Consider the following 27,090-nt stretch of genomic DNA (forward strand, 5'->3'; position numbering starts at 1 on the left):
GGGAACTGGGTGCTCAGGGGCTGGGTGGGGGGGTACTGGGGCAAACTGGCTGCTCAGAGAGATGAGGTTTGGGGGGCTGCTCGGGGGATAGTAAGAGCTGGTCACTGGTGGAAGGGAAGGGAAGGGGGGGGTTGGGGGACCAGACAGACACGTTGCCCCAGGTGACGTCTGACAACACCTAGCACTTAAGGGGGGGGAGAGCTCCGCCCAGCTTTCCCTGCAGCCAATCGCTCCCTCGCTCCCGGCGCACTGCAGCCAATCAGCGGCGAGCGCTGCCCCCCCTTCTCCCCACAGCTGATGCAACCCTGCTGCAATCGGGCCAGTCACCGCCCGCTGGGTCCTGCCCCCCTCCCGCAAAATAGGCCTCTCGCTCCCGCCCCGGGGGCGCTGCGGGGGGTGACGGGGAGCCGGAGCCGCGCAGCCCCGAGGCACAGCGCGGGGGCGGGCCGGGTTTGGGGGAGGGGGCTGGTGGATGCACGGCCCCGCTGGCGGGGCGGAGGGACACGGGCTGTAATGCGGCCGGGGGGGGTAGGTGGTATAGATAGCGGCCCCTCCTCGCCGCCCCCTCACTCCGTCTCTCTCCGCACACACAGACACAGCACCCAGCGCCGCGCGCCATGGCTCTCTAGCCCTGCCCGACCCCGGACTAGCGTGCGCAGCGCCGCGCCGCCACCCCCCGCCGCCACCATGGAGTGAGTGCTGCGCCCGGGGGTCCAGCGGGGGCATGGGGCTGCCTGTGCGGAGACGGGGGCGCGTGCCCGCCTGCAGCCCCGCGGTGGGCACGGGGACCCTGGGGGGGGCGGGGCGCGTGCCCGCCTGCAGCCCCGCGGTGGGCACGGGGACCCTGGGGGGGGCGGGGCGCGTGCCCGCCTGCAGCCCCGCGGTGGGCACGGGGACCCTGGTGGGGGCGGGGCTCGTGCCCGCCTGCAGCCCCGCGGTGGGCACGGGGACCCTGGGGGGGGCGTGCCCGCGTACAGCACCGCGGTGGGCACGGGGACCCGGGGGGGCGGGAGCGCGTGCCCGCGTATAGCCCCCCGCTCGCATACGGTCCCTGGGGGAGCGCGTGCCCCCATACAACCCCGCGGTGGGCACAGGGGCTCTGGTGGGGCCGGGACCCCCGGGGGCGCGCGCACTGTAGCACGGCCAATGACGCAGGGTGTCTCCGGGGAGTCGGGGCTGGTTGGCTCCCACGTGGGGGCGCTGCTGGGATCACGCTGCAGCCTGGCGGCGTCTCCCCATGGACTCGCTCCTCCCCACCCCACGGGTAGAGCGGACGGGGCGGGCTGACCCGCGGTATCCTAGCCCTGGGGGGGCTTGAGCCTGTGCGAAGGGGGGGAGCTGCGTCCCCAGCCTGGGCAGGGCGATGTGGTTTGATGAGTGGAGGGAAGCGAGACAGGGTTGTCCCTTTGCTGTTATGGGGTGCTGCTGTGCAGAAGATGGGAAGGATTGAGCCCTGCCATGGGTGTAGGGGTGCCCTCCCCCCTGCCAGGGACCCTGCTCACTCTCTCTTCTCTCCCCCACAGGTCTTCCTGCTCTGCCCCCATCTCCTTACCTGCCACCATTCTTGCCAGCAGGAATCGCGGCCCCTGCCCATCACGCTCTGGCCCCCTGCCCTATTGCGCTGCGGCCTGCGTGAACCCGCACCTGCCCTACCATGTCAATGCTGGCAGTGCTGTCCCTGGACCTGGAGAAGACTCCGCTCCCAGCTAGTGCCCTCTCCTGGAGGGCCGAGTTCCTCAAGATCCCTGGCCACTATGAGTCCATGCCAGGGGCCACGGATGGGCGCTATGCCCATGGCACAGAGGCAATGATGCTGGCAGGTATAGTACTGGCAGGACTGGGAAGTACTGGGGTGGGGGGAGATGGGGGATACTAAGTGTGCTGCCTCCAGTGAGTTTGCCTCATGGATGCCTCATTAGGACACTAGAATTCTCCCATAGGTCAGGCTGGGAGATCCCAGCCCTTCCCCATTGATGGAGATGGGGTTGCTGAGGGGTTAGGATGTTTGCTCAGGTGTCTCAATGCCCATGGGGCACCTGGCTCCTAGGTGAGGCTGAGGCCAGGTCAGCAGAAGGCAAGGCCCAGTACTTGCCTGCCTACCTAGCCCTCCTTTCTCCAGGCCAGCTGCAGCCAGGTTCCCTTCATTCCAAGGGGGGGCAGCATGCTTGGTGCTGCTCTGTTCCTGACAAGGCTCCCCCATGCAGCCTGCTCTCTCCACACAGGCGATGGCTTCTCAGACTGGATGACGGAGAGGGTGGACTTCTCCTCTCTCCTGATGGAGTCGGGGGACCCATCGCTGCCCTCACCCCCGCTGCCCGACCTGGAGGCCATGGCCTCCCTCCTGAAGAAAGAGCTGGAGCAGATGGAGGACTACTTCCTGGAGGAGTCGCTGTCCCCTGGGCTGGGCTTGGACCAGGTGGCCCCCAGCACACCACCTTCACACCAGCCTGCCTTCCCCTTCCCCTTTGGGGATGAGAGCGGGCCAGCAGGATCCTTCCCACCCTTTGGCTCTGACAATCCCACACCACTGCAGACCCTTGACTCGGGCTGCCTGGAGCTCCTCAACCTGTATGGGGCAGGGGTGCCTGGGGAGTGCCCTGGCCAGGGCCTGCTGGAGGAGTGTGCCAGTAGCCCAGCAGCCAAGCGCAGCAGGCCAAGCCCCTTGGAGCAGCCAGCAGCCCCCTGTGGGCCAGCCTTGCCCCAGCAAAAGGGGGACCGTAAACAAAAGAAGCGGGACCAGAACAAAACAGCAGCACTGCGGTACCGGCAGCGGAAGCGGGCTGAGTACGAGGCACTGGATGATGAGTGCCAGGGCCTGGAGGCCAGGAACCGTGAGCTCAAGGAGAAGGCAGACTCCATTGAGCGAGAGATCCAGTATGTCAAGGACCTGCTCATTGAAGTCTACAAGGCCCGGAGCCAGAGGCTCCGGGCCAGCTAGGGCAAGGGTCACCTAGCCCAAACTCCATCCCAGGTCTAGAGCATGACCTGCAAGTCAAAGGGGGAGGGGCTCTGACAGATACAGAGCTTCAGGCCTGGCCTCCAGGCATGGAGCACAATACACCTTAATGCAGTAGAGGGGGGTACAGGGGATAGTGAGCTAGACAATGCTCTGTCTGGGTTAGAGACGTGGGGAAGGCTGGGTGGCACTGACCTGTGAGGGAGACCAGGCTGCCAGGCATGTCAGCTCTCCAAGCACCAGCATTGCCTGTGCCAGCCTGCCCTGCCTCCAGGGAGGGATGTTGGGGGAAGGGGGCTGGAGTGAAACAATGGCAGGAGAGGGGTGCTGCTGTGGCAGAGAAGGGATGTGTAAGAAAGGTGTGGGGTAGGGGTGCTGGGGAGATACAGTGAGGGTGCATGTGAGACAGGCAGAGTCATGTACAAAACCATTTGTATAGATTTTTCTGTAGCTTTCTTTATAGAGCATAAAAGCCAATAAAGACTATTCCTGCATTCAGGCTGTGCACTGTGTGGGAGAGCACCCCCTCTTCCTTGGGGGTTGGGGATCCCACTGCACTCAGCCTCAAGGGAGTAAACTTCCCCACCCCACTTCTGCCATCACTGCTAGAAGCAGAGTTCTCCATTGCATGACAGGGCTGATAGTGTCCACACCTGGCTTTCCCTGCACAAAGCCTGGGTGCTAAGAAAGAGATGAAGGTTTATTGTATACAACAATGCTCATTACAACTGAACAGATGCCGCTGCCTTAGGCCAACATTTCCCTTCCCTCCAGGGACTCCGTGCACCTAGGGAAGGACAACAAGAGCTCTGGGCCTTGGCTCCAGGGGCAGAGAAGGAGGCAGGGAGTCTATGGCACTCACTCATCCTCCTGGCAGCCACAGGGGTCTCCTACCCCCTCCTGGGCTCCCCACACCAGCACTAGTAGAAGTCCTCCTCCTCAGCTTTCTCTGCAGGCTGCTGGTTCTGAATCTGCTGCTGCTGCCTGTAGAGCTCAGCCACCTGCAGCCAAGAGAGGGATGGAAGCTGCCAACCACATGGCTTGGAGAAGGAGGTGGGCCTAACTCGGAGAGGCTTCATCTCCACTGCTGCCCCCACATAGGGGAAGATGCTCATCTGGAACTGTGCCCACCAACTCACCAGAGAAGCTCAGCCCGGTCCTGCTGCCCCCAGAGACAAGGCCAGTAACAACCTATAGGCCCATGCCGAGCTGAGCGATGTGCCCTGCTGCTGGGAGGGACAGCCCCCTGCCTGCAGTGAGGCACAGCAGCCTGGCCATAGGAGGGATTTAGCCAGGATGCTGGGATCAGCACACTGACTGGGCTAAAGTGCTGTGAGGGCATCGGCTTAGTGGCACAGAGGCAATGATGCTGGCCATGCTGGAGCATTAGGGCCAACACTGAGAGGCTCATGCCCCTTACTGTGCCCCCCGCTCCCTGTAGCAAAGCACCCCTAGCACAGTGTCAGTCAACACTGCACAGTGAGCATTTTCTGCTGGGCCCAGCCTTTGTCCTGGAGGTCACCCCCAGGCACTGCTTGTGAAGGAAAAGGTGATAGGCGGCATCCTCCTGTGTGCAATGTGCATGCCAGTCTAGGGCTGCCCTGGGCACAGGCCTCTGGCACTAGTTCCCAGCAGAGCAGTAGCCTCAAGTCCAGCTGAGGAAAGAGGAAGGCACTCTGCAGACTTAAGCCACTTGTCCCACCCCTGCCCCATGTGCTACCTGGGAACTGGTGGTGGCTTCCTCAGGCTTCTTGTCATCACGCACACGCAGGAACCGGGGAAAGCGCAGGGAGATGCCCTTCTCCTCATCCACCTGAGGGCCAGAAAGGGCCTGTGAGACATGGATGGGGCCAGCTGGGTACCTGGGGGAAGGTTGGGAGGATGCTCCCAAGCTGTGAGGGAAAGGGTAGAGCCCAGGGTCACAGGGGTGCTGTGAACTGACTGGGCCAGCAGCCCAGGATTAATGATGAGGGGTTCCACGCCTCGCAATGCAGGGACAGCAGCCCCAGATGGTCCATTAGGGAAGGCCCAAGGCTGGTCCCATACTGCAGGCTGATCGCAAGTTCTGCTCTGGCCTCGCCCTCCTCCCCTACAGGCCCTGCCCCAGACTCACCAGGCCTATAGCTGCCTTGTGCACAGGCGAGATGGACAGGTCAGCACACTTCACTTCCCACACCTGCACAGCCGCCAGCCAGTGGTTGGGCTCAGTGCTGCTGTCCCAGTGGTAATAGGGCCGTGGCTTCTCTAGCACATGGTCCTGCCGGTCAGAAGGGAAGGGTTACAGGCCCAGCTGTTCACCAGAGGTGCACATCTAACTCCAGGCACACTCCAAAACAGCTGCTACACAACTGCAAGAGACCCTGGGAGCCAGGACTCCTGGGTTCTAGCCCCAGCTCTGGGAGGGGAGTGAGGTCTGATGGTTAGAGCAGGGGGCTGGGAGCCAGAACTGGGTTGGAGCCAGAACTGGGTTCCACCCAGGGCTCTGCCACTAATTTGGCTAGAGGCACTCAACCAGTGTCTCACTGCATGCAGAGGGGTTAAAGAGCTTCCCAAAGCCTGGGAGTTACCTCTAGCAACCAGCAGGGGGTTCTGAGAAGCAGGCTCAGGGCAGGGAGCCAGGGCTCAAGAGGGCAATGTTCATGCCCCTCAACAGCACCCAGCAGCTGGGCTGAGCTAGCAATAGGGGAGTTCCCTGTGAACAGCCCTGCAAGCTAGCTCTGGGCCAAGTCTCCTACCTTCAGGAAGCTGTAATGCTTCTCCAGGCTCTCTTCTGTGAAGCCAGTCCCAATCTGGTGGGGAGAACAGGGCATTACTGTTATAGTAACAGCCCTCCCCAACAACCTGGCCTGCTCACCCCTGTCACCCCACCGCACACGACCCCCCTCTGCCAAGGCTGCTCACCACCGCCCCTGCGCATGACCCTCCTCTCCCCAAGCCTGCTTACCTCTGCCATTGCCCCCTGCATGACCCCACACTCTCATTCCCCCTCAGCATGCTCACTTGCACCTCCTACACAAACCCCTCCTCCAAGCCCACTCATCCCCAGCCTGCTCACCTCCACTCCCACCTCCCAGCCCCAGCATGTTCATGCTCACCCTTACTCTCCATGGCATACCCACCTCTCCCACTCTTGGCCCACTGGGGTTCCCCCCGCCATGAGAGCCATTCTCTTCCCTCTGGCCTGTTCCACTGCCCTCAGATGGGCCTAACGCACTGCACCCAACAGCCATCCCCCAACGGCTAACATCCCCCTAACCCAGGAAGGGAGCTGGTTTCCTTCCCCTGCTCCTGCCCACAGGCAGCAGCCCAGAAGGGGGCACTAGAGAGGGCAGGGCTGCTCTGCATTCTCACCAAGAGTGCAGAGTGTAATCCCAAATCACAGCCCCATCCATAGGGCACAGAACAGCGTGGGAGCCCAACTCCCAGGGGCCTCGTGGCAATCCCAGCCTGAAGGCTCCCAGCCCTGTGTGAGGAGCCCACGCTCCCTACCTTGCAGATGCTCTGGTACTCCTCACTCTCCTCATCATAGCAGGCCAACAGGAAGCCGCCATACATGCCTACTCGCTTGCCCTTGCCCAGATAGGCACCAATCACCACCAAGTCCAGAGTGTCACCAACACCTTCCAGGTAATCCTTCTTCAGCTGCAACAGGAGAGCCAGCCTCAGCAACAGCATATGTGGGACACAGGGCCTTTCTCCTCTAAGGGCTGCCTGCTCCAATCCAGCCACAGGTGGGGGGACTGGCTGGTTCAAAAGGGTGGGGAACGGAACTCTCTTCCAGGAGTCAACAGCTCCCATGCAGCCCCAGGGCAGCAGCGTAATGCAAAGCCACTTCCATGCAATGATAGTTTGCTGTCCCTACATCGTGGGAGGGGGAACTCTAGCTGGAGCAAGTGAACCTGAAGGAGGCAGGACGTGGATCTCTCTGTTGATGCCAACTTGTGTCCCCAGAGCTGGGGCTCCTTGCCCTGCTGCCATTGTCCTAGATGGATGTGCCTTGGCACCGGGCAGCATCCAGGCGCCCAGAATATGGTTAGCTGCCTCCAAGCCACTCCGACGCCTCTCCCCACTGCCGAGTCAGAGCAATGCCCCCCATCCACATTGTGGGATAGCCTGTCCCCTTCCCACTGCCAGAGCTTCTTGGAGCCCCCCTCCCCAGCTGGAACAGCATGTCTCCTCCCCAGTGCCAGAAACCCCAGTGGAGTAGCAATAGAGGGGTGGTGGCTGAGTGGTTAAGGTGCTCAACTACAAACCTGAAGGTTTGAGTCGCACTCAATCTCACTCTGAAAGCTCACCTCCGGTTCACCCAGCTGCAAAATGGGTACCTGATCCACTGGGTTAGGGTTGCCTATGGTGGTCGGATATGATGTTGGCCACATCACTCCCTTGTGTGCCACTGGCTGAGAAACTGACCTGCCCTTAACCGCATCAGCCTAACGAGCCCTTCTTCACCTGCACGGGGTGGGAGAGGTGTCAATGCGTGGAAGGACAGGAGGCTCAGCTCTAGTGACTCCTAGATTGACAAGCTCAGCAAGAGACTAGGAGGTGACCAGCAGGGATAAGTGTGGGCTCTGGAAGAAGCTTCTCTTGCTCTCTCCTGGGAACTTACTATGGAAAAGACAGAGCCTGAAAAGGTCGTTCACCACAGCTTGGCTGGGCTTAGGGCTGACCAAAATGGGCTCTACTTGAGCTTTCCTCTCTCTGTGTTACACTAAGAGCTTCCTGTGCTGTGTGCCACTGACTTGACTGCCAGCGAACTGGGACATGTGGTTCCCACTCCACCAGCCAGGGCTTTCTCACCTTCAGCCACTTGTGGGATCTCTTAGCGATCTCGTACGTGGCATCCACCTCCAGGGTCTTGACCATGAGGCCCTCGCAGGAGTCTGCAAGAGAGGCTGGTTACCAAGGCCTGGCAGGCAGAGTGGCGTGCCCCATCTCCCCTCACCCATTGCCAGTGCTTAATCCATTCTCCCTAACAGGCAGGGCAGTGCATCCCCACCCCCTCCAGCTCACCTTTGATGGACTGATCAAGAAATTCAGAGATCTCGTCCAGGCTACAGGTGTCCATGGAGGTGGCAAACATTAACTCCCCCTCTGTCTCCACAAAAGACTCATGCAGCAGCTGACGGCGCCTGGAGAATGGCTCCTTCACTAGGGACTGCAGGGACAGAGGGGCACCGTGCTCGGTCACAGGCAAGTGAGGGGACATAAGGGATGGGGCAGATAGCATGTGGGGGGTTGCGGTGAGGTGCAGACAGTAGGGGTGAGGCCAAGGGGATTAGGGAGCAGAGGCAGGACACTCACCTCCCCATTGAGGTACAGAATGTCGAAGGCATACAGACACACCTGCACTTTGATCTCAGCAGCTTCCACATCCTGAGGAAACAGCCAGCAGCAGGAGTTACTGCCCTGCTTTGTCCTCCTCATGAGCCCTGCTCTCTTCCCCCGCCCACTCTGTGCCACCAGCCCCACTCTCCTCCCCACTTCACCTGCCCACCCAGGGACCAGCCCCTCACCTTGCGTTTCCGCGTGGTCAGGACCTGGAAGGGTTGAATCTGCCTCTTCTCGGGGTCCCAGGCCACGGCCTCAGCATCCAGGATACATGACCGCACGCTGCCCTTCTTCACCTGCACAGGGGGGTGTCAATGCATGGAAGGACAGAGGGCTGGCTCACAGTGCCAATAGCACTGCAGCCCCCAGCCTGTATCCCTGCCCCACCGCCTTCCGTTTCCTGCTGCTCGGGGGAGGGGAGGGAGGAGAACAACACCCACCCTTTAAGTGTTCCTTCCTGTCGGCACCCCCCAGCACTGTATGCCTCCACTCCCTTACCTTGGGGATGCGACTGATGATGTCAGGGTATTTGGAGGTGTTGTCCTCCTGGTTGCGGCTGTAGATGTGCACATCCCCATTCTCCAGGATGTGGATCTGGGAAGGGAAGGGGCACAATGAGACACAGTGGAGGCTGCGGGGGGGAGGGGGGATCCCCCCATGGTTTCCGGGTATGGCATTGTTACCTGGGCTCGCTCCCCATCATACTTGTACTCGCAGGTGAAGGCAGCCTCCTCAAAGCGCTTCAGCACCTCCCCAATGCCCTTGGTGGGCTGGGCCAGCATGGGCTTCAGCGGGATCCCTAGGGAGGCCACGCACTGGGGCATCAGGATCATCAGCACGTGGATGGCAGCAGCATCCAGGGGCCGTGGCCAGGAGCCAGACCCCCTGCACCAGGCACTGCACACACATCACAGGATGGGCACTGCCCCACAGCACAGTGTCTGACCCCACCCCCTCTCTCCCCATGCCAGGTGGGCCCTGCAGACAAACATCACCACACTGGGCACTGCCCTACAGCAGTCTGCCTGACCCCATCCCCCCATGCCAGGTGGGCCCTGCACATACACATCACGCCAGGCCCTGCCCCACAGCACAGTCTTTCTGTCTGTCCTGCTCCCCCACAGCACAACACTGGGCACTGCTCCACAGCAGTCTGTCTGACTCGCCCCCCACATGCCAACTGCGTGCTGCCCCAGAGTACACACTGACTCTGACCCAGCCCCTCCCCAATCCAAATGGGCACTGCACACTATCATAGTGCCTGGCCCTGCCCCAGAGTACAATCGAAACAGGCCCATTACACACAAGGAGGGGTGCAGATGGGAAGCGGGGGGCTATGTCATGGTGCAGGAGACGCCAGATGGGGGCCTCTGGTGCCAGGGAGCTGACAATACCTGGGGTGATCTTGCAGTGCTGTGGCAGGCTCTCCACTCCATGCTCCAGCAGGATGGGAACTATGATGTCATAGCTAGGCAACTCACTGAAACACAAACACAGATGAGGCCTCCTGCCAGTCTCCAGTGCGCTCACTCCCGCACTCTGTCCCATGGGGAAGCACCAGGACCTCACACAGCCCAGCCCACCAGAGCTGGGGTCATCAGAGCTCTCTGGATGGCTCAGTTATAGTGCTTCTGACAGCTTCCCTTATCTCACCCACCACCCTGGCACTGCCCTTGGGCACCACTGTGAGGCAGCCCTGAATTGCGACAGCCCAGGGCAGCCCTTCTGGGATAGGCCACCAGGCTCATGCATTTCTGAAGACTCCCTGCTTTGTAGCTCTCTCTCTCCTGGAGCATCACAGAGGCCTGTTTTCTCCAACAGGACCCAGCTGCCAGGCTCTGTGCTGTAGAGCAAGGTGAGAATGCTAACTCCTGGGAATCAGGCTAGCTGGGGACCAATTTATCTGTGCTCCCCTAACAGCCAGGTAGCAAGCTCGAGTGCAAGTAACTCTGCATGGAGAAAGAGAAAACAAGAGAAAATGAACAGCGGAGACCAGGTTTGTTTGTGGAAGCAACTACCCCCAATGCAAAGGCATCCAGAGAGGTCAGTCAGCACACCAAGGAAGCACTTTGCAGAAGTACTGCATGCCGGCCAGGTAACAAACACAAACTACACTGCAAGGCAGGTGCAGGGGAGAAGCTCCCAGGGAGGAGGCTATGGAGCAGGGCTCACCGTGGGGTTTCTCTGAATGGATGAAATGAGGTTCCAGTTGGTAACACAGGAGAATGAACACACAGCAGCACTGGAGCAGAGCGTAACCTCTCGACAGTGAGTGGATTCAAGTCCCCAACAGGGTGCGTTTCATATAGCAAGCTCACAATGAGCCCCTTTGGCAAAGCAGCACTGGTCTCCCCTCACAAGGACAGACCCACTGGGGGATGGTAAAAGAGCCACAGGAGAGAGCAGTTTGCACATACAGATGATCAGAGTGGTGCGTGAGCTGCCAATTACACAGGAGCTAAAGGTATTCTAAAAGGATCTGGGAGCACGATGCGGCAGGATACAACCCCAGAGAGAGTCCCATGTGTGGCCAAGCACCCCTCAGCACTGAAAGCCAGAGGAGACGGTGCACTTAGCGCTTCTGGAGGGAATTCGGACACCAGCTGGCACTCCCTGGAACAGGCCCTACCAGCCAAGGATGTGTGTGGATCCCATGCCTATCACCTGCCACCCCAGGAAGAGCCCAGCTTCCAGGAGGGATTCAAAAGGATTTGTCAGCCCAAAGCAATACTGAGATGGAAGAATGCTGCTCTTTGGGCACTGCCTTTGCCCTGGGGAACCAGCCGGCAGGGATCAGAGCGGGATGACAGCATGTGGCTGCCGATCTTGGGGAGAAAGGGGGACTGATCCTCACCTGAGCCCCGAGACAACAGATCTTACACAGCACTGCAAGGGCAGGAGGACATTGCTCTGCTACAGCCCCCACACCACCAGTGCTGGTGATACAGACTAGTTCTCCAAGCAAGGCCATGCTGACCTACTCAATGCCCCAAGAGCAGCAGAACCCGCAGACAGCCAGACCCCCAGCCCACCCTGCATGCCATCCCCAGGGCATGATACCAGCCCCTATCCCCACCTCTGGGGAGTCCTGAAGATGGAGATGGAAGGCTGGGGGTCTTGCTGGTCATGCTCTGGCAGCTGCCCTAGCATAAGGAACTCTGCATGGCTGTGGCTCTGCCCCCACCCTGGTATGGGAAAAGGCAGCACTCACCAGAATGTCTGCTTGAGGATCTGGGTCTGCTCCTCCAGCCAGGCTTTGCGTGCCTCTGCAGATTTGCCCTGGCCAGCATCCAGCACCTCTGGGGGAAACCCTGCAAGAGAAGCACACGTTACTTCCTGTGGAAGTCATTAGTGACCCCCCTTAACAGCTAGCAGCCGTTATGTCAGCCAGCAGCCATTAGGGGGAAGCAGACACCTCAGGCTACTGTATACTTGAACTTAACTGTTTTTTGTTTTTGTTTTTTTAAGGCCTTAAGGTAGTTAGAGCTGGTCCCAAGCCGGTTTTCACTGACTAGTAGCAAAAGTACAGGGTCTGGCAACCACCAATCAAGTGTTAACACGGCAAGGGTCTTTGTCTGAATGTGTATAAAAGATCTGTAAAATGTGTGTAAGAAAGTTTTTGTACTAAGGTGCAAAGCTCTCCTTTCTTCTGCAGAATAAAGCAACTCTTCCTTATCCCTGTCTGTCTGTAATTAGCGCTCAGCTAGGTGGACCCGATATTTCGGTAACAGTTTCTGGCGACTCCGCCAGGACCCTCCTAGCTCGGACATTGAGTAATAAAACTAATGTACTGTATAATGGCAATGTGTATGTGTTCGTTGTTGGGAAAAGGTGTATAAGTAAAAAGTAAAAATTTCCTTTGTAGGTGTCATAGCTATAAAGGGAAGAGTAACAACCCTCCTGTGTACAATACTATAAAATCCCTCCTGGCCAGAGACTCCAAAATCCTTTTACCTGTAAAGGGTTAAGAAGCTCAGATAACCTGGCTGACACCTGACCCAAAGGTGACATCAAATCTTGGTGGGGGGGAAGGCTTTTGTTTGTGCTCTTTGTTTGGGGAGAGTTCGCTCTTGGGACTAAGAGGGACCAGACATCAATCCAGGCTCTCCAAATCTTTCTGAACAAGTCTCTCATATTTCAAACTTGTAAGTAAACAGCAAGGCAAGGCGTGTTAGTTTTATCTTTGTTTTCTCAACTTGTAAATGTACCTTTTACTAGGGTGTTTACCTCTGTTTGCTGTACTTTGAACCTAAGGCTTGGGGGGGGGGGATTCCTCTGGGCTCATAGACTCATAGACTTTAAGGCCAGAAGGGACCATTATGATCATCTGGTCTGACCCCCTGCATGCTGCAGGCCATAAAACCGTCCCTACCCCTTCCCTGGACTCTGCTGTTGAAGTCCCCAATCCTGTGTTTTAGTGACTTCAATCGGCAGAGACCCTCCTGCTAGTGATCCCTGCCCCATGCTGCGGAGGAAGGCGAAAAACCTCCAGAGGCTCAGCCAATCTACCCTGGAGGAAAATTCCTTCCCGACCCCAAATATGGCAATCAGTAAGAACCCGAGCATATAGGCAAGAGTCTCTAGCCTGACCCCTTGTAGCCATTATACTATTTACCTACCATTACTTGGTATTCCTTGACTACTATGTTTTACCATTAAACCATTCCCTCCATAAACTTATCTAACTTAATCTTAAAACCAGACAGGTCCGTCGCCCCCACCGTTTCCCTCGGAAGGCAGTTCCAATATTTCACCCCTCTGACTGTCAGAAACCTTCGTCTAATTTCAAGCCTGAACTTCCCCACGGCCAGTTTATATCCATTCGTTCTCGTGTCCACATTAGTACTAAGCTGGAATAATTCCTCTCCCTCCCTTGTACTTATCCCTCTGATATATTTAAAGATAGCAATCATATCCCCCCTCAGCCTTCGCTTTGTCAGACTAAACAACCCAAGCTCCTCTAGTCTCCTTTCATACGACAGGTTTTCCATTCCTCTGATCATCCTAGTCGCCTTTCTCTTAACCCGTTCCAGTTTGAGTTCATCTTTTTTAAACATGGGAGACCAGAACTGCACACAGTACTCCAAATGAGGTCTCACCAGCGCCTTATACAACGGAAGCAGGACCTCCTTATCCCTACTAGATATACCTCGCCTAATGCATCCCAAGACAGCATTGGCTTTTTTCACCGCCACGTCGCATTGTCGACTCATAGTCATCCTGCGGTCTACGAGGACCCCTAGGTCCTTCTCCTCTTCCGTTACTTCTAACCAATGCGTCCCCATTTTGTAACTAAAATTGTTATTAGTCATCCCCAAATGCATCACCTAACACTTTTCACTATTAAATTTCATCCTATTTCTGATACTCCAATTCACAAGCTCATTCAAGTCTCCCTGCAGAATATCCCTATCCTCCTCTGAATTTGCAACACCTCCCACCTTCGTATCATCCGCAAACTTTATCAGCCCACTCCTGCAATCGGTTCCGAGGTCAGTTATAAATAGATTAAATAAAATGGGTCCCAAAACTGAACCTTGAGGCACTCCACTAGTAACCTCCCTCCAACCTGACAGTTCACCCTTTAATACGACCCGCTGCATTCTCCCCATCAACCAATTCATTATCCACCTCTGGATTTTCATATCGATCCCCATGTTTTTCAGTTTAACCAATAATTCCTCATGGGGTACAGTATCAAACGCTTTACTGAAATCCAGGTATATTAGGTCCACCGCATTTCCCTTATCTAATAAGTCCATTACTTTCTCAAAGAAGGAGATCAGATTCGTTTGGCACGATCTGCCCTTCGTAAAACCATGTTGTAATTTATCGCAATTGCCATTAACCTCGAGGTCCTCAAATAGTTTCTCTTTCAGAATTTTCTCTAGCACCTTGCACACTACAGATGTTAAACTAACAGGCCTGTAGTTACCCGGATCACTTTTTTTCCCTTTCTTGAAAATAGGAACCACATTAGCTATTCTCCAGTCAAATGGGACCACCCCTGAGTTTACAGATTCATTAAATATTATCGCTAATGGGCCTGCTATTTCCCTCGCCAATTCCTTCAATATTCTCGGATGAAGATCGTCCGGTCCTCCCGACTTAGCCCCATTAAGGTGTTCAAGTTTTGTTTCTACTTCGGAGACGGTAATCCCCCATCCCGAATGCCCTTCTGTAAAGGTGCTAGTATCCCTAATACCTTCATTGGCCTCATTAAACACCGATGCAAAATATTCATTGAGATATTGCGCCATGCCTAGAGTGTCTTTAATCTCCTCTCCGGCTATAGTCTTCAGCGGTCCCACTTCTTCTTTCTTTGCTTTCTTCCTATTTATATGGCTGTAAAACCTCTTACTATTGCTTTTAATTCCCCTCGCTAGGTCCAACTCTACACGGCCTTTGGCCTTTCTCACTCTATCTCTACATTCTCTGACTTCACTAAGGTAAGTTTCCTTACTGATCCCTCCCCTCTTCCACTCTTTGTACGCTTTCTGTTTTTTCCTAATCGCCCCTTTGAGTCGGTCGCTCATCCAGCTCGGATGGGCTCTTTAAGTTTGATTACCCTGTAAAGTTATTTTCCATCCTGATTTTACAGAGATGATTTTTACCTTTTTCTTTAATTAAAAGCCTTCTTTTAAACAACCTGATTGATTTTTCCTTGTTTTTAGGTCCAAGGGGGTTGGATCTTGATCCACCAGGAGTTGGTGGGAGAAAGGAGGGGGATGGTTAATTTCTCCTTGTTTTAAGATCCAAGGGGTTTGGATCTGTATTCACCAGGGAATTGGTGAAGAGTCTCTCAAGGCTACCCAGGGAAGGGAATTAGCACATTGGGAGTGGTGGCAGCGGACCAGATCTAAGCTGATAGTTAAGCTTAGAAGTTTTCATGCAGGCCCCCACATCTGTACCCTAAAGTTCAGAGTGGGGAAGGAGCCTTGACAGTAGGTTAAAAAAAGCCAAAAACAAAAAACAAGTTAACTAAAAAAAAATAGCTAGCAAGCTCAGTCCAAAAATAAGATGCTGGCCCCATCCAAGGACACTGCCCACAGCTAAGACTCGGCTAACAGCCAAGAAAAGGGGGGCCTAAATGTGCCCAAGCAACTATAAAATCTGCAAAACACTGCCAGGCATTAATAAAGTGTGTTAGGTTTCTTTTCTCACAGATAAAAGAAGTGCTACCCAAAGACCCTAGCAGCCCTGCCGTTCATTGAAACAAGGAGACTAAATCTATGTAAAAATCCACCAACAAAAGACTGCTTTGGCTCCATGCTGGAAAGACCCTTTCCAAGTGCTGTTAACTACCAACACTGCTGTGAAGTGCCAAGGACTGCCTACCTGGACCCATGCTTCTCACTGTAAAAAGACCCCTCCACCTTGGAAAAACCTGCCGACTAATAAGCCTATTTCTCCCTCTATCTCTGCTGTGCCTTCTGGACAGCAGGAAAAAGGAAAAAAAGACAAGGTAAAGTGCTAGTAACCTCTCCCTTGTCCACTGACAGACCTACTGTGCCTTTAAATTTTTCTAAAAAAAAGCACAACCATTACAGGGTAATGTGCTGGTAACCTCTCCCCTGTATAATGCAAAACCATAACTGTTTCAAAAAAACACCCAACAACACTTGCTCCATTAAAACCACCAAAGTCCAGGAATTCCTGCCTACAAAAAACATTAAAAACTAACCCTGGTAAAAAAACAAAAAATTATACACTGGCAAAAAAAAAACTTGTGGGACCCATGCTTGGGAATGTGGTATAGTACTACATCCAAAAAAAAAAATGTATCAGTAAACTGTAATTAACACTACACTAAAAACTGTTAATTTTTCATTACCCTTATCCAGTTTCCAAATCACCTCTACATACCCAAATTGCTCACAGGGGGCTGCCATTAAATTAGCACAACAAAGGGCTTGGGTTATTTCTTCTAAAAACAAACAAACAAACAACCTTAACTGAATCCCTTTGGGATGGGGCCAATAGTGCAGCAGCAGTTTAAAATATTTTTAAAAGCCAAAAACATAATAAAAAATTGGGGCAACTAAAAAAAACCACTAGCCTTATTTCTGGGGCACAGCTAACCCAGGTACAGGCTGGAATTGGTAAGTTACATGTTATCTCCGACCTTAGTTCTATAACCCAAAAGTTGCTAACAAAAATGGTATTAAATATCACTAAGCCTGGGAAAGCATTGCAGTGAAATCTAGCATGTTCAGGCTTGGCCCACTGCCCTTACAAACACATCAAAAGTACCATCTAATCTGTGGCCATAAAAACATACTTAAAAACTTTCTGGGTAAAAGTGCGAACGTTCCCAATGCTCCTTCCAAGCATATAAACCGATTGGGGGGTGTGGGCTCCCACATACCGAATCCCGCCAGGTCCATAAAAAAAATGCATGTAAAATTGGGTAATTCACCAAAACATCTAAAAAATTAAACTACCGCCGATGCCCTGGTAAACTTGGCAATCGCACACACAAAAAAAAAAAAAACTAAGGCAAATGGTTCTCCAGAACCGCTTGGCTCTAAATATCTTTCCCCCCAGCTTAACTGCAAATTGTGCAATGGGCCTGACAATTTTTGGGTTTGTCAGGCCTGAAGGGGGGACTGTGAAAGTTACTAGTGACCCCCCTTAACAGCTAGCAGCCGTTATGTCAGCCAGCGGCCATTAGGGGGAAGCAGACACCTCAAGTACACAATAGCCTGAACTTTTCAACTGTCTTCCCTTTCAAGGCACTAAGATAGTTAGAGCTGGTCCCAAGCCAGTTTTCACTGACCAGATAGCAAAAGTACAGGGTCTGGTAACCACCAATCAAGTGTTAACATGGCAAGGGCCTTTGTCTGAATGTGTATAAAGGATCTGTAAAATGTGTGTAAGACAAAGTTTTTGAGGTGCAAAGCTCTCCTTTCTTCTGCAGAATAAAGCAACTCTTCCTTATCCCTGTCTGGCTGTTATTAGCTCTCAGCTAGGTGGACCCGATATTTCGGTGACATTCCCATTCACATACAATTCCCAACAGGGAACCCAGCCCTACAGCACCCTGCCCCATGGACTCACCTTGTCCTGGGGGAGTAAGAGACACGGCATGGGCAATGGCTGACAGCACTGACTGCTCTGCCAGCCCAATCCGAAGCTTCCCGCCCAGGGACCTGGAATACACAAGGGAAGACAGAGAGACATCATAAGGCTGTGGGTCAGGATTGAGGGGCATTGGCTGAGCTGGCAGGGGGGTGGAGTGGAGCCCAGAGCTGGGATAGCAGTGGGTTGTGGATGGGGATTGAGGACCCCAGCAGAGCTCGGCTGGGAGTGCGAAGCCCAGGGCTGGGACAGCAAGGGGCTGCAGGTGGGGATTGAGGGGCACCGGCAGAGCTGCAGGTGGGCAGAGCCCCAGGCTGGGATAGCAGCATGCTGCAGATCAGGATCGAGAGGCAGCAGCAGAACTGTGGGGAGCTCAGGGCTGGACTGGAAGGTTCTGGCAGAGCCATGGCGGAGCAGGAGAGCAGCTCTGGCCAGAGGAGCAGCATGGTGATACTGACAGGCCTCGCCAGGCCCTGGGATGCAGGAGGGATAGCATGACTCACCGAGTAATGTAGCGAGCTTCCGACTGCCGGCAAGCCACAAACAGCCCTTTGATGATGTCGATCTTCTTGTTCATGGACTGTGTGTGGGGGGAGGACAGACAGCCCAGCTGAGCCAAGCCAGGGCCAAACGCGCTGGGCCAGGAGGGGGCTGCAGCATCCACCATCCTGGCTGACTGCTGCACCCCCTGCCTTGTCTTCTGCTCCCACATGGTCTCCACTCCCACTGCCTGTGCCCCTAGGCCCTCCTCCCCAGGCCAACCTGACCCCATGCAGTAGCTTAGGCCCTTGGGAAGGGCTGCATCACAAATGTAAACCCCCCCCTCCCCGCACCACCCCTTCCATGGTTATTACAGGGGGCTGCAGGCCAACACCCTAGCATGGGAGCAATGGCGCAGAAAGCCCTGTTATCCTGAGGAGCCAGCCAAGAGGTGGCCATGCCAGCCCCAGAGCCAGAGGCCTTGGCAGGGCCAGGAACACCTGGGGCATTTCTCCACCCCTCTTGGGGGCCAGCCTCTCTAGGCAACCAGTAGCTGTGAAAAGCTTGAACACTCTGCATGCCCAGGGCCGAGCTGGCTACAGCCCTGCCAGAGGGACTCTGAGCCAGGTCAGACAAGGCCAAGCGCACCAGCTCCATCTACGCAAGCAGCCCCATCCCACTCACAGCACTGCCTGTCATCCTGGCAATCTCTTGTAGCTTGCTGAAGACTCCGGCAGCACTCAGCTTGGGTGGCGTGAACATGGTGCGCTGGTTGCTGCGGCTGCTCTCAGCTACCAAGCCCAGATCCCCCTTCTCCTGGGCCTCGGCTTTGATCTGATCCAGCTGGCGGCCTGCAGGCAACAGGGAGGAAGGGAGGGAGGTTCCCAAGCTGGTAGCTTACCCAGCACACCACAATGCCCCCAGGACATGGCTGGCCTGACCAGCTTCCCCCACCCCTTTGCCATTCCCCAAATGAGCAGGCCTGCTGCTCAGTGCAAGTCAGGGTGCCCAGGCACCAGGGAGGGGCACATCAGCTATTGCACTGTGAGGCTTAGGGCCCAGATCCCCCTGCTGCTGGGGGCTGAAGGCTATTCCCTTCTGGGTGGGCCCAAAGCAGGCAACGGCCAGACCCTGGCTAGGCAGGCAGTGCTAGGAGATGGGGGCAGTCTCTTGGAGCCCTGTCTTTTGGGGCCAGCTCCCCCCATTTGGGGTGGCAGTTTGGCTTGTCCAAATTGCAAATACAGCAGGGATTTCTCACACAGACTGTGACACCCCCAAACCTGTCACACACACCAGTGTCTCTCCCAACACTCAAGTCAGTGCACCTGCAACTACAGTGCTACCTGTGCATGTACCAGTGCATGCTGGGAAAATCTGGGCAGCTCAGCCCTAGTACCCCAAGGGGAGACTGAGCCTGGAGACACACAGAGACCAGCACCTGGAGTCATGCACTCTGGGAGGGGGAATGCTCACTGGTCACAGGGAGACAGCTTTGGCCCTCGGACGCTATCGGCTACTGTGGTAACTCAAAGTGGGCACACCCTATGCCAGCGCCACCACGCCTATAAGTGGGTAGAAAGCTGCAGCATGACCAGGGTCCCACTGCCCGGGAGCCGCACACCCGACACCCAGAGTCAGCAGGGATGAAGGCCATAGCACAGCCAGGGGCCTCCTGCCTGGTCCCTACCTGTTGCCTGTGCAACAGCCTTCATGAGAATGGTCTCGCCGATGCCCAGCTCCAATCCCTTGTAGGCAGGGCCCAGGCGGTTCAGACAGAGGTAGATGCAGGGCAGAATGTCAGATGGTGACAGGGCAATCACTGAGCGGAAGAGGTTGCTCAGGGTCTCAATGTTCTTCAGCCTGGAACACACACACAGAATGAGGAAAGGGCGTCACCCACCGCTAACGCAACCTAGCAATCCAGGTGCAAGCAGCACAACAGGGCCTTACCGGGCAGACACCTCCTCGATCCGCTCAAATGTCCGAGCCACAGCCAGGTAGGGGACCCTGCAGAGACAGACACAGGTCTGTCAGAAACACCACCCCAGCACATTTCCTCGCCCTGCGACCACAGGCTAGTGGGGAGAGCAGCGTGGCAGGATCCACGACTCCTGGGGTCTATTCTTGACCCTGGCAGGGGAATGGGTTCTAGTGGTTGGAGCAGGGACAGCTGGGAGCCAGGACTCCTGGGTTCTATTGCCTGCTCTCCTGCCAGCTCACTGGATGTTCCTAGGCCCATCACCTAGTCCTGCAGCCCCGCCACGCACCTCCCAAGGAACTTGCTGTATCTTCAGCTGCAAGCATACCACTGAAACTCAGTGCCTTGGGCCAGGCCAACAGACTCGACGCTCCACACCTAAGACTCACACTGCAGCTCTGTCTGCCCTAGGGAATCTCACACATGAATCCCCAGGGCAGCCCAACCCCCTCCCCCCCCCCCGCCCCATCACTCCTCAATGAAGCATTTTAGGCGAGATGCTTTCCCCCACTGCCAGTGCAGAGCACCCTGCTGCTCTTCTGGGACCAGATGTGGCACGAAGGAGGGAGCACTGCCCTCTTCATGGCCCCCTCACCTCTGACCATGCCCCCAGCAGGCGTCCTGGACGGGGTGATAGCTGCTCTTCGAAGGATTGTACTCCACGGGGTCCAGTGGCACAGCTGGCTTGGAGAAACTGGAGGGATCACAAAGCCAAAGAGAGATAGGAAGCCACCAAGCCAAGTACACAGGCCCCACCGCACTAGTGTTTCTGGGAGTCTCCCAACAATTTGCTTGCACTAGCACCCCCAGCGAGGGGAGCCCAGCACAGGTAGCAACAGGCACCATTATCACATGGATGAGACAGGCACCCAGTCACACCAATGCCCCCATGAGGGAAGCTGCAGTGTCACAGGAAGTTGTGTGTGCACGTAGGCCTGGGTGCAGCCCAGGGCATATGTTGGCTGGGATGTGCTGCCCTTGCAGGAATTGTACCTCGCAGGGGGGAGGACTTAAACTGACGCTGCCTCCTGCCATCCCCAAAAAGGGCCATGCTTTCCTGGAAGAGGGGCAGGGGCCAGGGAAAGGCTGCCGCCCCCGCTAGGAGTGCCATCCCACACAGGTACTGGCCAACAGTGTGTTTGTTCCCCCACTGCGTGGGTGGGGCATAGCACCAGGCACAGGAGATGCTCCATGCCCACAGCTCCCTACCTGCCAGCTGTGCCATCACTCCCATTGCTGCTCACTGTGGCTGAGCCAGTTGGGGCAGGTGGTATTTTCACTGCTGCACGTTCATCTGCCTTCCCTGCCTTTGCCACTGGCACCTTCTTGGGGGCTATGTGGGATGCAAGGTGCCAACACACAGCACTTTATTCATTGGGGGAGAGCAGGCCCACCTGCCTGCAAGATACCCACAGGGGAGCCCCACTGCCTTTAAAGCGAGGCCTCCCTCCCTGGGATCTGCACACATCAGCTCTCCATACCCATCTCCAGATCCACCCAGCTCCCATACCCCTCCCCCAAATCCACCCATGCTGGGGGCCAGGATGGCTTCCCGTCCCCTCCCTGGGTCTGCCCATCCTGGGCCAGGACTGCTCTCCCACCTACTGGGAGGTGACCCTCCAGCTGGGCGCAGCACTGCTCTGGAGAGTGCCAAGAACAGTGGCGCTGAGCCTTGCTGGCCACATTTGCTACATTTATGAGGTGGTTTCCTACGTGGAAGCTCCAGATGGGAGAGCTCAGTTGCGGACAGTCTGACCCCACACAAGCAATGGATTATCCCTCATGCTGGAAACCAGCTCCCCAAGCCCAGCCCCCAGCCCAGGGGTCCCTGAACCAGCGGGGCTACAATGCCCCCACACTCACCAAAGAAGCTGGAGATGGCTCTGCTGGGCTTGGGTGGCTCAGGCTTCTCCTGGGCTCCCCCTCCAGCGTGGTCCTCTTCTCCCTTGTTCACAGCCCCCTCCTCTGAAGCGCCATTAACTTCAGCCAGTTCTATCTCCGAATGCTGACCTTTCACCTCTTGCATTTCCGTGGCTTCTTCTTCCTTTGCTTCCCTGCCTGCCTCATCTCCTGGGCCTGCAGCAGAACAGAAGCCCACATCCGATCAGGCACACAGGGTGCAGGGAGGGACCCCCAGGGGGTACATCAACTCATCTAGATATTTGCCTAGTTTCACAACAGGCTACACAAAAAACACTAGCAAAGTCAGTACAAACTAAAATTTCATACGACTTGTTTATACTGCTCTATATACTATACACTGAAATGTAAGTACAATGTTTGTATTCCAATTGATTTTATAATTATATGGTAAAAATGAGAAAGGAAGCCATTTTTCAGTAATAGTGTTCTGGGACACTTTTGTATTTCTAAGTCTGATTTTGCAAGCAAGAAGTTTTAAAGTGAGGTGAAACTTGGGGGTACGCAAGACAAATCAGACTCCTGAAAGGAGTATAATAGTCTGGAAAGGTTGGGAGCAGTGCACTGCTCTACACAGGATGCCTACAGCAAGCTCACTGCTGCCACCTCCTGGTTGCAGGTATGGTAATGCAATACAGACCCCTGAGTCAGGGGAGTACTCAGGTCTTGAGCATCCCAGGTGTGCACGTAGGCCTGGGTGCAGCCCAGGGAAAGGCCATGCAAATGAGCCCCCAGCCAGGAGACACAGATCCCCTTGGGGGTGTCACTGGCAGCAGGACCCTCTGGGAAGCAGCAGGAAACATCCAGGGAAGGGAAGCCCGAGGCTCTGCATTCCCAGGGCAGCTGCTGGCACACTCTCACCTTGCTCTTCCCGGCATCTCTTGGCACTCGGCTCCTCATGCCTGTTGTTCTCCCTGCTAGCTGGCAGCTCTATTTTGCGTTTGGGGATCTGCTTGCGAGCTGAGGAGCAGAGGTTAGAGTCAGTTTCCTGCAAACTACTGTGAGGGGTCTCTGGAGCCTGCCCCAAGCCTTTGGACCGGGACAAGTTGTGGGAAAAGGGGAGGTGCGGAGTCCAGAGGTGAACGAGTGCCAGGGTGCAGAAGCAGGAGCAGCACTGGGTTACAGAGAGCATGCCAGGCCAGCACAGTCACCTACAGCGCCCAGTGAGGCCAAACTCATCCAGAGGCCCCTCTGGCTTTAGGTGACCCTCAATTCTCCAGCTGACTTCAGTGGAGTTTGGGTGCTCGGCCCCTCTGAGAATGGGGCACAGCTCGGCACCCAAGATCAGGCCCTCGTGAACGCTGAGGCCTGAGTGATTTAGTGGGCAGAGTGAACGTGGCAGCCATAACACAGTTGTGCTGCAGAGAGGCACCAACACTGCGTCTCACTCTACATTGTTCTACCAGCTCCAACCTTCCCCAAGACTTAGAGTTCAGAAAGACAGAAGCCCAAGCCAGCAGAAAGCCAAAAGGAAGGGAGAACAGCAACCAGAGAAACATCTCCTGGAGACCAGGACCCCATCAGTGAACGCACACATGGGCAGGTCTCTGTTGGGGCCCAAGGGAGAAAAGGCAAACGAGCAGCATGGCTGGGATTTAATGAGGAGAGATCAACAAAGCATGGCCCAGGGAGAGCGCAACACATTAACTGCTGGCAATTACATTGTTCATAGCCTTCGAAGAGCAAGCAGAACACAGACACTGGTTAGACTGATTTTCTGGGAACAACACAGGGCAGGCAGGGATCATGTGCGGCTTGGAAAAACACTGGTCAGGCAGGAGAGAGATGCAGGTCTCTGTCCAAGAAAAGCGATGGCTGGAGAGCTGGGAGCCTAGAGTCAGTGCCCTTGCTGGACCACAAGGAGGAATACAGGCACAGTTGCCCGGCACTGTGACAGGAGACACAAAAGAGGGGCTGCTCAGGGTAATAACATGGGGAGCCCTATGGGCCATTTCGGGTGCATGCAGGCAAGACTCCCTGCTGGTGTGGAATCAGGCCGAGGGTGGAGACAGAGCCCCGGCACCAGCACAAGGTCACTCGTCCTGTCCCACAGAAACAGTGACCCATGGGATCCAGCCCGTCTCCTGTGGCTGTCCTACCCAGAGCCTTTGGAGAAGGACCAAGGAGTCATCTATAACTGACTATTATTCTGCCTGATTGCATGGGGCCTAAGACACCTGCTCAGGACCCCTGACAATGGAAATAAGGCCCTGGTAGCCGGGTGATCCATCCTAAAGTGGGCTGAACTATGGAGGCCCACTCTGGGAGAGTGCAGGTAGAGGCCTGCCACTTGGAAAGAGTGCCCAAGGAGAGAGTGAGGGCATGATCACATCCGGGCAGGGTCCTTACCGGTCCTGCGTCTGGGGATGCCAGCATGGCCGATGGCAGGGGAGTCAGAAAGGGCCGGGCTGTCTCCAGCGGAGTGGCTACTGCTTGGTGAGGGGCTATCCGCAGAGAGATCAGACTGAGGAGTTTGCATAGGCTCCTGAAAGACAACCCCCCCAAGAGTGCTACAGGCAGGACAGAGACATAGAACACAAACCACAACCCTCCTGGCTGTATCACTAGCCCTGGGCAAGGTGGGGTGGGAGCAGCACTCAGCCCCAAGAGAGGGGCCAGCATGGGCCCTTTCAACAGGCTCCTGGAAGAAATTTGGGTGGGGGTTCCAAGGAGGCCTATGAGAGATACAGGGGGCACAACAGCCATCTTCAGGAGAACTCCAAGTGGAGGGAGGGGGCACACACAGACAGGTCTCTGTAGCAGCACAGAGGACACTGTACTGTATGTACCTCTCCCACCAGCAGAAGGCACTCTGCCCAGGACACACTGCAGGACTACCATTAGGGGACACATACAAGAGGGAGCCCAGAACCTCACTGGAGTGAAGGGCACTAAGGCAAGGCATGGAGGAGGGATTGAGCTGGTGCAGGCCGAGTGAAGGGCACCATGGGGGTTCAGGGGGAGAGACTGGGAGTGCGCAGAGGATACCTGCTTGCTGCTGGCTTTCTCTGAGCTTTTGTCCTGTATGGGATCCACATCTGCTTGGGCTGTCAGCACGGCCTCCTCCTCATCACTGTCGCTCTCCAAGACCCGACGCAGGGGCCTCTTGGCAGTGGATTTCAATGGGGAGTCCACACAGAGGCTTAGGCCATTTCTCTGCGGCACAGCTGCGTCTGACACCCTGTAACGAAGCTGTGGGTCAGAGAGGATGGCCCCGGAGCCAACACCAGCGAGACCTCGCTCCAACTGCCCCTCATGGTGCGTAACGGAGCCTGGCAGTAACTCACTGGCTGGTTGAGTCCTCTTCTGCTGGCAGTCTGATCTTCTCCTCCTCCTTCACTGCCTTCATGGGCTGGAAAAATGACCTGGCCAAAGCAACAGAGACAGAAATGCCCGACTAGCACCCCTGCATAGGCAGACTAGACAGCCTCTTGAGGAAAGGAAATCCCTTTGGCCCAGCACAGGAGCCCATCAAGGCTCCCACCAGCCACTTGATATATTTAGTCAGCCAGGTAACAAGCTGCAGTACAACGAGAGAAAGCCCTGCATTGGCAGCCCCAGGCTCTCTAACTGCATGGAGGTCCAACAGAAAGGCCTGCAGTGCTCCAGCAATACCCAGAACAACTGCTGCATTGCCCCACCCATGGGCTCACTGCATCACTCACACATGCAGAGAAGCAGCTCTTGTCTATGCTTCACTTAGCTGCAAGCCGTGTTATAACCTTGCAGGGAGCACATCTGGCCAGAGCTCTGGGGGGCAGGAAGTCTCTGCAGGGCAGGCGCTCTGAGACACTCGAGTACTTGTGCTCACAGCGCTGAGCACAGAATAAGAGCAAGAGAGACAGGCCAGGAGACCCAGGGACCAGCCTCAGCTCTGAAAGGCAATGCACCTAACAGCGCAGGCAGGGCCTGTGCCTTCCCCAGTGGGCTGAGACATGCCACTGGGGGCAGGGAAGCACAGGCGGGCTCTGCTGCCACAGGGATGGAGGTGCGAGGGCAGGGGGCTGGCAAGAAACAACCAGCCTCTCTGCATCCCCTGCTCTCTCACCACTCCCCTGTCACTAATGGGGCAGCAAGGGGGTGCCGAGGCTCCAGCCCCCCGGGGGACATTACTTACGTGATCGGGCGCTGCATCGTGGGGGGTGGGGGGAGCGGTCGCTGCAGGCCAGGCAGATGCAAAGCCCTTCTGACACGTCAGCTGCTCTGGGACCTGTGAGCCAAGCACCAGGGATCGCTCAGCGCCCCTCCACCATGGCGGCTCCAGCTGCAGGCAGAAAAGGGGACAGAGGTGAGAGGCCCCCGAGCTGGCCCAAGAACTGAACCTGGGGCAGAGCAGGGTAAGCATTAGTCTACAGCACTGACAGGAAGGTGAAACCACCTGCCTAGGCACTGAGCCCAGTTCCCGCTGCTCAGCCCCGAGCCAGGGTCCAGGGCACGGAGCAGAGGGGGCAGCTGCCCCCTGGGAAGCACCAGGGTCATTGCTGGAGACTGGATTCCCTGGACCAGACTGGGAGGCTGCCTGGCAGTGGGGGGGAGACAGGTGTGGGTGCATGGCTGGGGGAGCAGGTGGCCTGATTGAGGGCCAGGTGTGGGTGCAGGGCTGGGGGAGCAGGTGGCCTGATTGAGGGCCAGGTGTGGGTGCAGGGCTGGGGGAGCAGGTGGCCTGATTGAGGGCCAGGTGTGGGTGCATGGCTGGGGGAGCAGGTGGCCTGATTGAGGGCCAGGTGTGGGTGCAGGGCTGGGGGAGCAGGTGGCTGGAGGAGGGGGGAGGGGCAGTTGGCAGAGAGAAGCGCAGGGGGCGTTGGAAGAGGGGATGGGGCAGGTGAGCAGCAGCCCCTTTTCCCGCCATTTCTGCCCCACAGGCGCTGCGCGCGGTCGTTGGCCCTCAACGTTCTATCCCCCAACAGTCCCCACTCCAGCGGCCGGGGGAGGGGGCTCGCGGCGCGCGCGCGCGGCTACCTGCGGGTCTCACGCCCAATTCCAACCCGGGGCTCGCGCCTCCCACCGCCCTTTCGCGGGGAAAATCCAACCCGTCGCGTTCCGACAGGCACCGAGCTCCTGACGTCACAACAGCCGACGTGCGCTGCGCACGCAATCCAAAAACGAGCGCGCTACGCCCGCTGGGAAATGTAGTCTTGGTAGCAGAAGACTCTCCAGGCTCGCCAAATAGACTCAGGGGCATGCTGGGAAATGCAGCCTCACTCCTGCTAATGTCTCACCTACCCAGGGGCATGGTGGGAAATGTAGCCTCACTCCTGCCACTCTCCAACCCCCACCCGTCCAATTTACAGCCCCTGGGGCACTCCCCCATGGTGCCCTATGGCATCCCTGCCCCCACCCCGGA

The 27,090-nt window shown here is 56.4% G+C and overlaps 2 protein-coding genes across 3 annotated transcripts; one reads left to right on the forward strand and one right to left on the reverse strand.

The window, feature by feature from the left end:
• The first annotated feature begins 535 nt into the window (after positions 1-535).
• On the forward strand, positions 536-3,450 carry ATF5 (activating transcription factor 5). The gene is made up of 3 exons (XM_054010135.1): positions 536-692; positions 1,524-1,820; positions 2,223-3,450. Exons 2-3 carry the CDS (start codon positions 1,655-1,657, stop codon positions 2,936-2,938), a joined length of 882 nt encoding a protein of 293 aa, XP_053866110.1. The 5' UTR covers positions 536-692; positions 1,524-1,654; the 3' UTR covers positions 2,939-3,450.
• Positions 3,451-3,635: 185 nt separating this feature from the next.
• On the reverse strand, positions 3,636-26,809 carry LIG1 (DNA ligase 1). 2 transcript variants are annotated; one of them, XM_054010078.1, is made up of 27 exons: positions 26,706-26,809; positions 25,864-26,010; positions 25,034-25,111; positions 24,735-24,927; positions 24,096-24,231; positions 22,608-22,706; positions 21,690-21,902; positions 21,036-21,159; positions 20,422-20,520; positions 19,799-19,855; positions 19,536-19,708; positions 18,533-18,699; positions 17,872-17,948; positions 17,348-17,439; positions 11,499-11,598; positions 9,682-9,767; positions 8,971-9,086; positions 8,786-8,881; positions 8,473-8,583; positions 8,261-8,332; positions 7,970-8,114; positions 7,757-7,839; positions 6,446-6,598; positions 5,692-5,745; positions 5,070-5,213; positions 4,677-4,769; positions 3,636-3,957 (listed from the first exon to the last, which is right to left on the reverse strand). In XM_054010078.1, the coding sequence occupies exons 2-27, from the start codon at positions 25,878-25,880 to the stop codon at positions 3,877-3,879; spliced, it is 2,859 nt and encodes a 952-aa protein (XP_053866053.1). In that variant the 5' UTR covers positions 25,881-26,010; positions 26,706-26,809; the 3' UTR covers positions 3,636-3,876. The 2 variants fall into 2 exon arrangements, with proteins under 2 accessions (XP_053866053.1, XP_053866054.1); XM_054010079.1 differs by lacking the exons at positions 24,096-24,231; positions 25,034-25,111; positions 25,864-26,010; positions 26,706-26,809 and having other exon boundaries at positions 24,735-24,820.
• Between the last annotated feature and the right edge of the window lie 281 nt (positions 26,810-27,090).

Source organism: Malaclemys terrapin, chromosome 20, assembly GCF_027887155.1.
Source record: "Malaclemys terrapin pileata isolate rMalTer1 chromosome 20, rMalTer1.hap1, whole genome shotgun sequence".
NCBI classification, from domain to species: Eukaryota; Metazoa; Chordata; order Testudines; family Emydidae; genus Malaclemys; species Malaclemys terrapin.

Excerpts from the sequence above, each read along its gene's own strand:
- ATF5 (XM_054010135.1), top strand. The coding sequence starts at position 1,655 with ATGTCAATGCTGGCAGTGCTGTCCCTGGACCTGGAGAAGACTCCGCTC. Across the intron at positions 1,821-2,222 it reads AGAGGCAATGATGCTGGCAG|GCGATGGCTTCTCAGACTGG; the intron begins GTATAGTACTGG and ends CTCTCCACACAG.
- LIG1 (XM_054010078.1), bottom strand. Across the intron at positions 21,903-22,607 it reads GAGATGCCGGGAAGAGCAAG|GCCCAGGAGATGAGGCAGGC; the intron begins GTGAGAGTGTGC and ends GTTCTGCTGCAG. Across the intron at positions 9,087-9,681 it reads GCACTGCAAGATCACCCCAG|GGATCCCGCTGAAGCCCATG; the intron begins GTATTGTCAGCT and ends TGGCCTCCCTAG.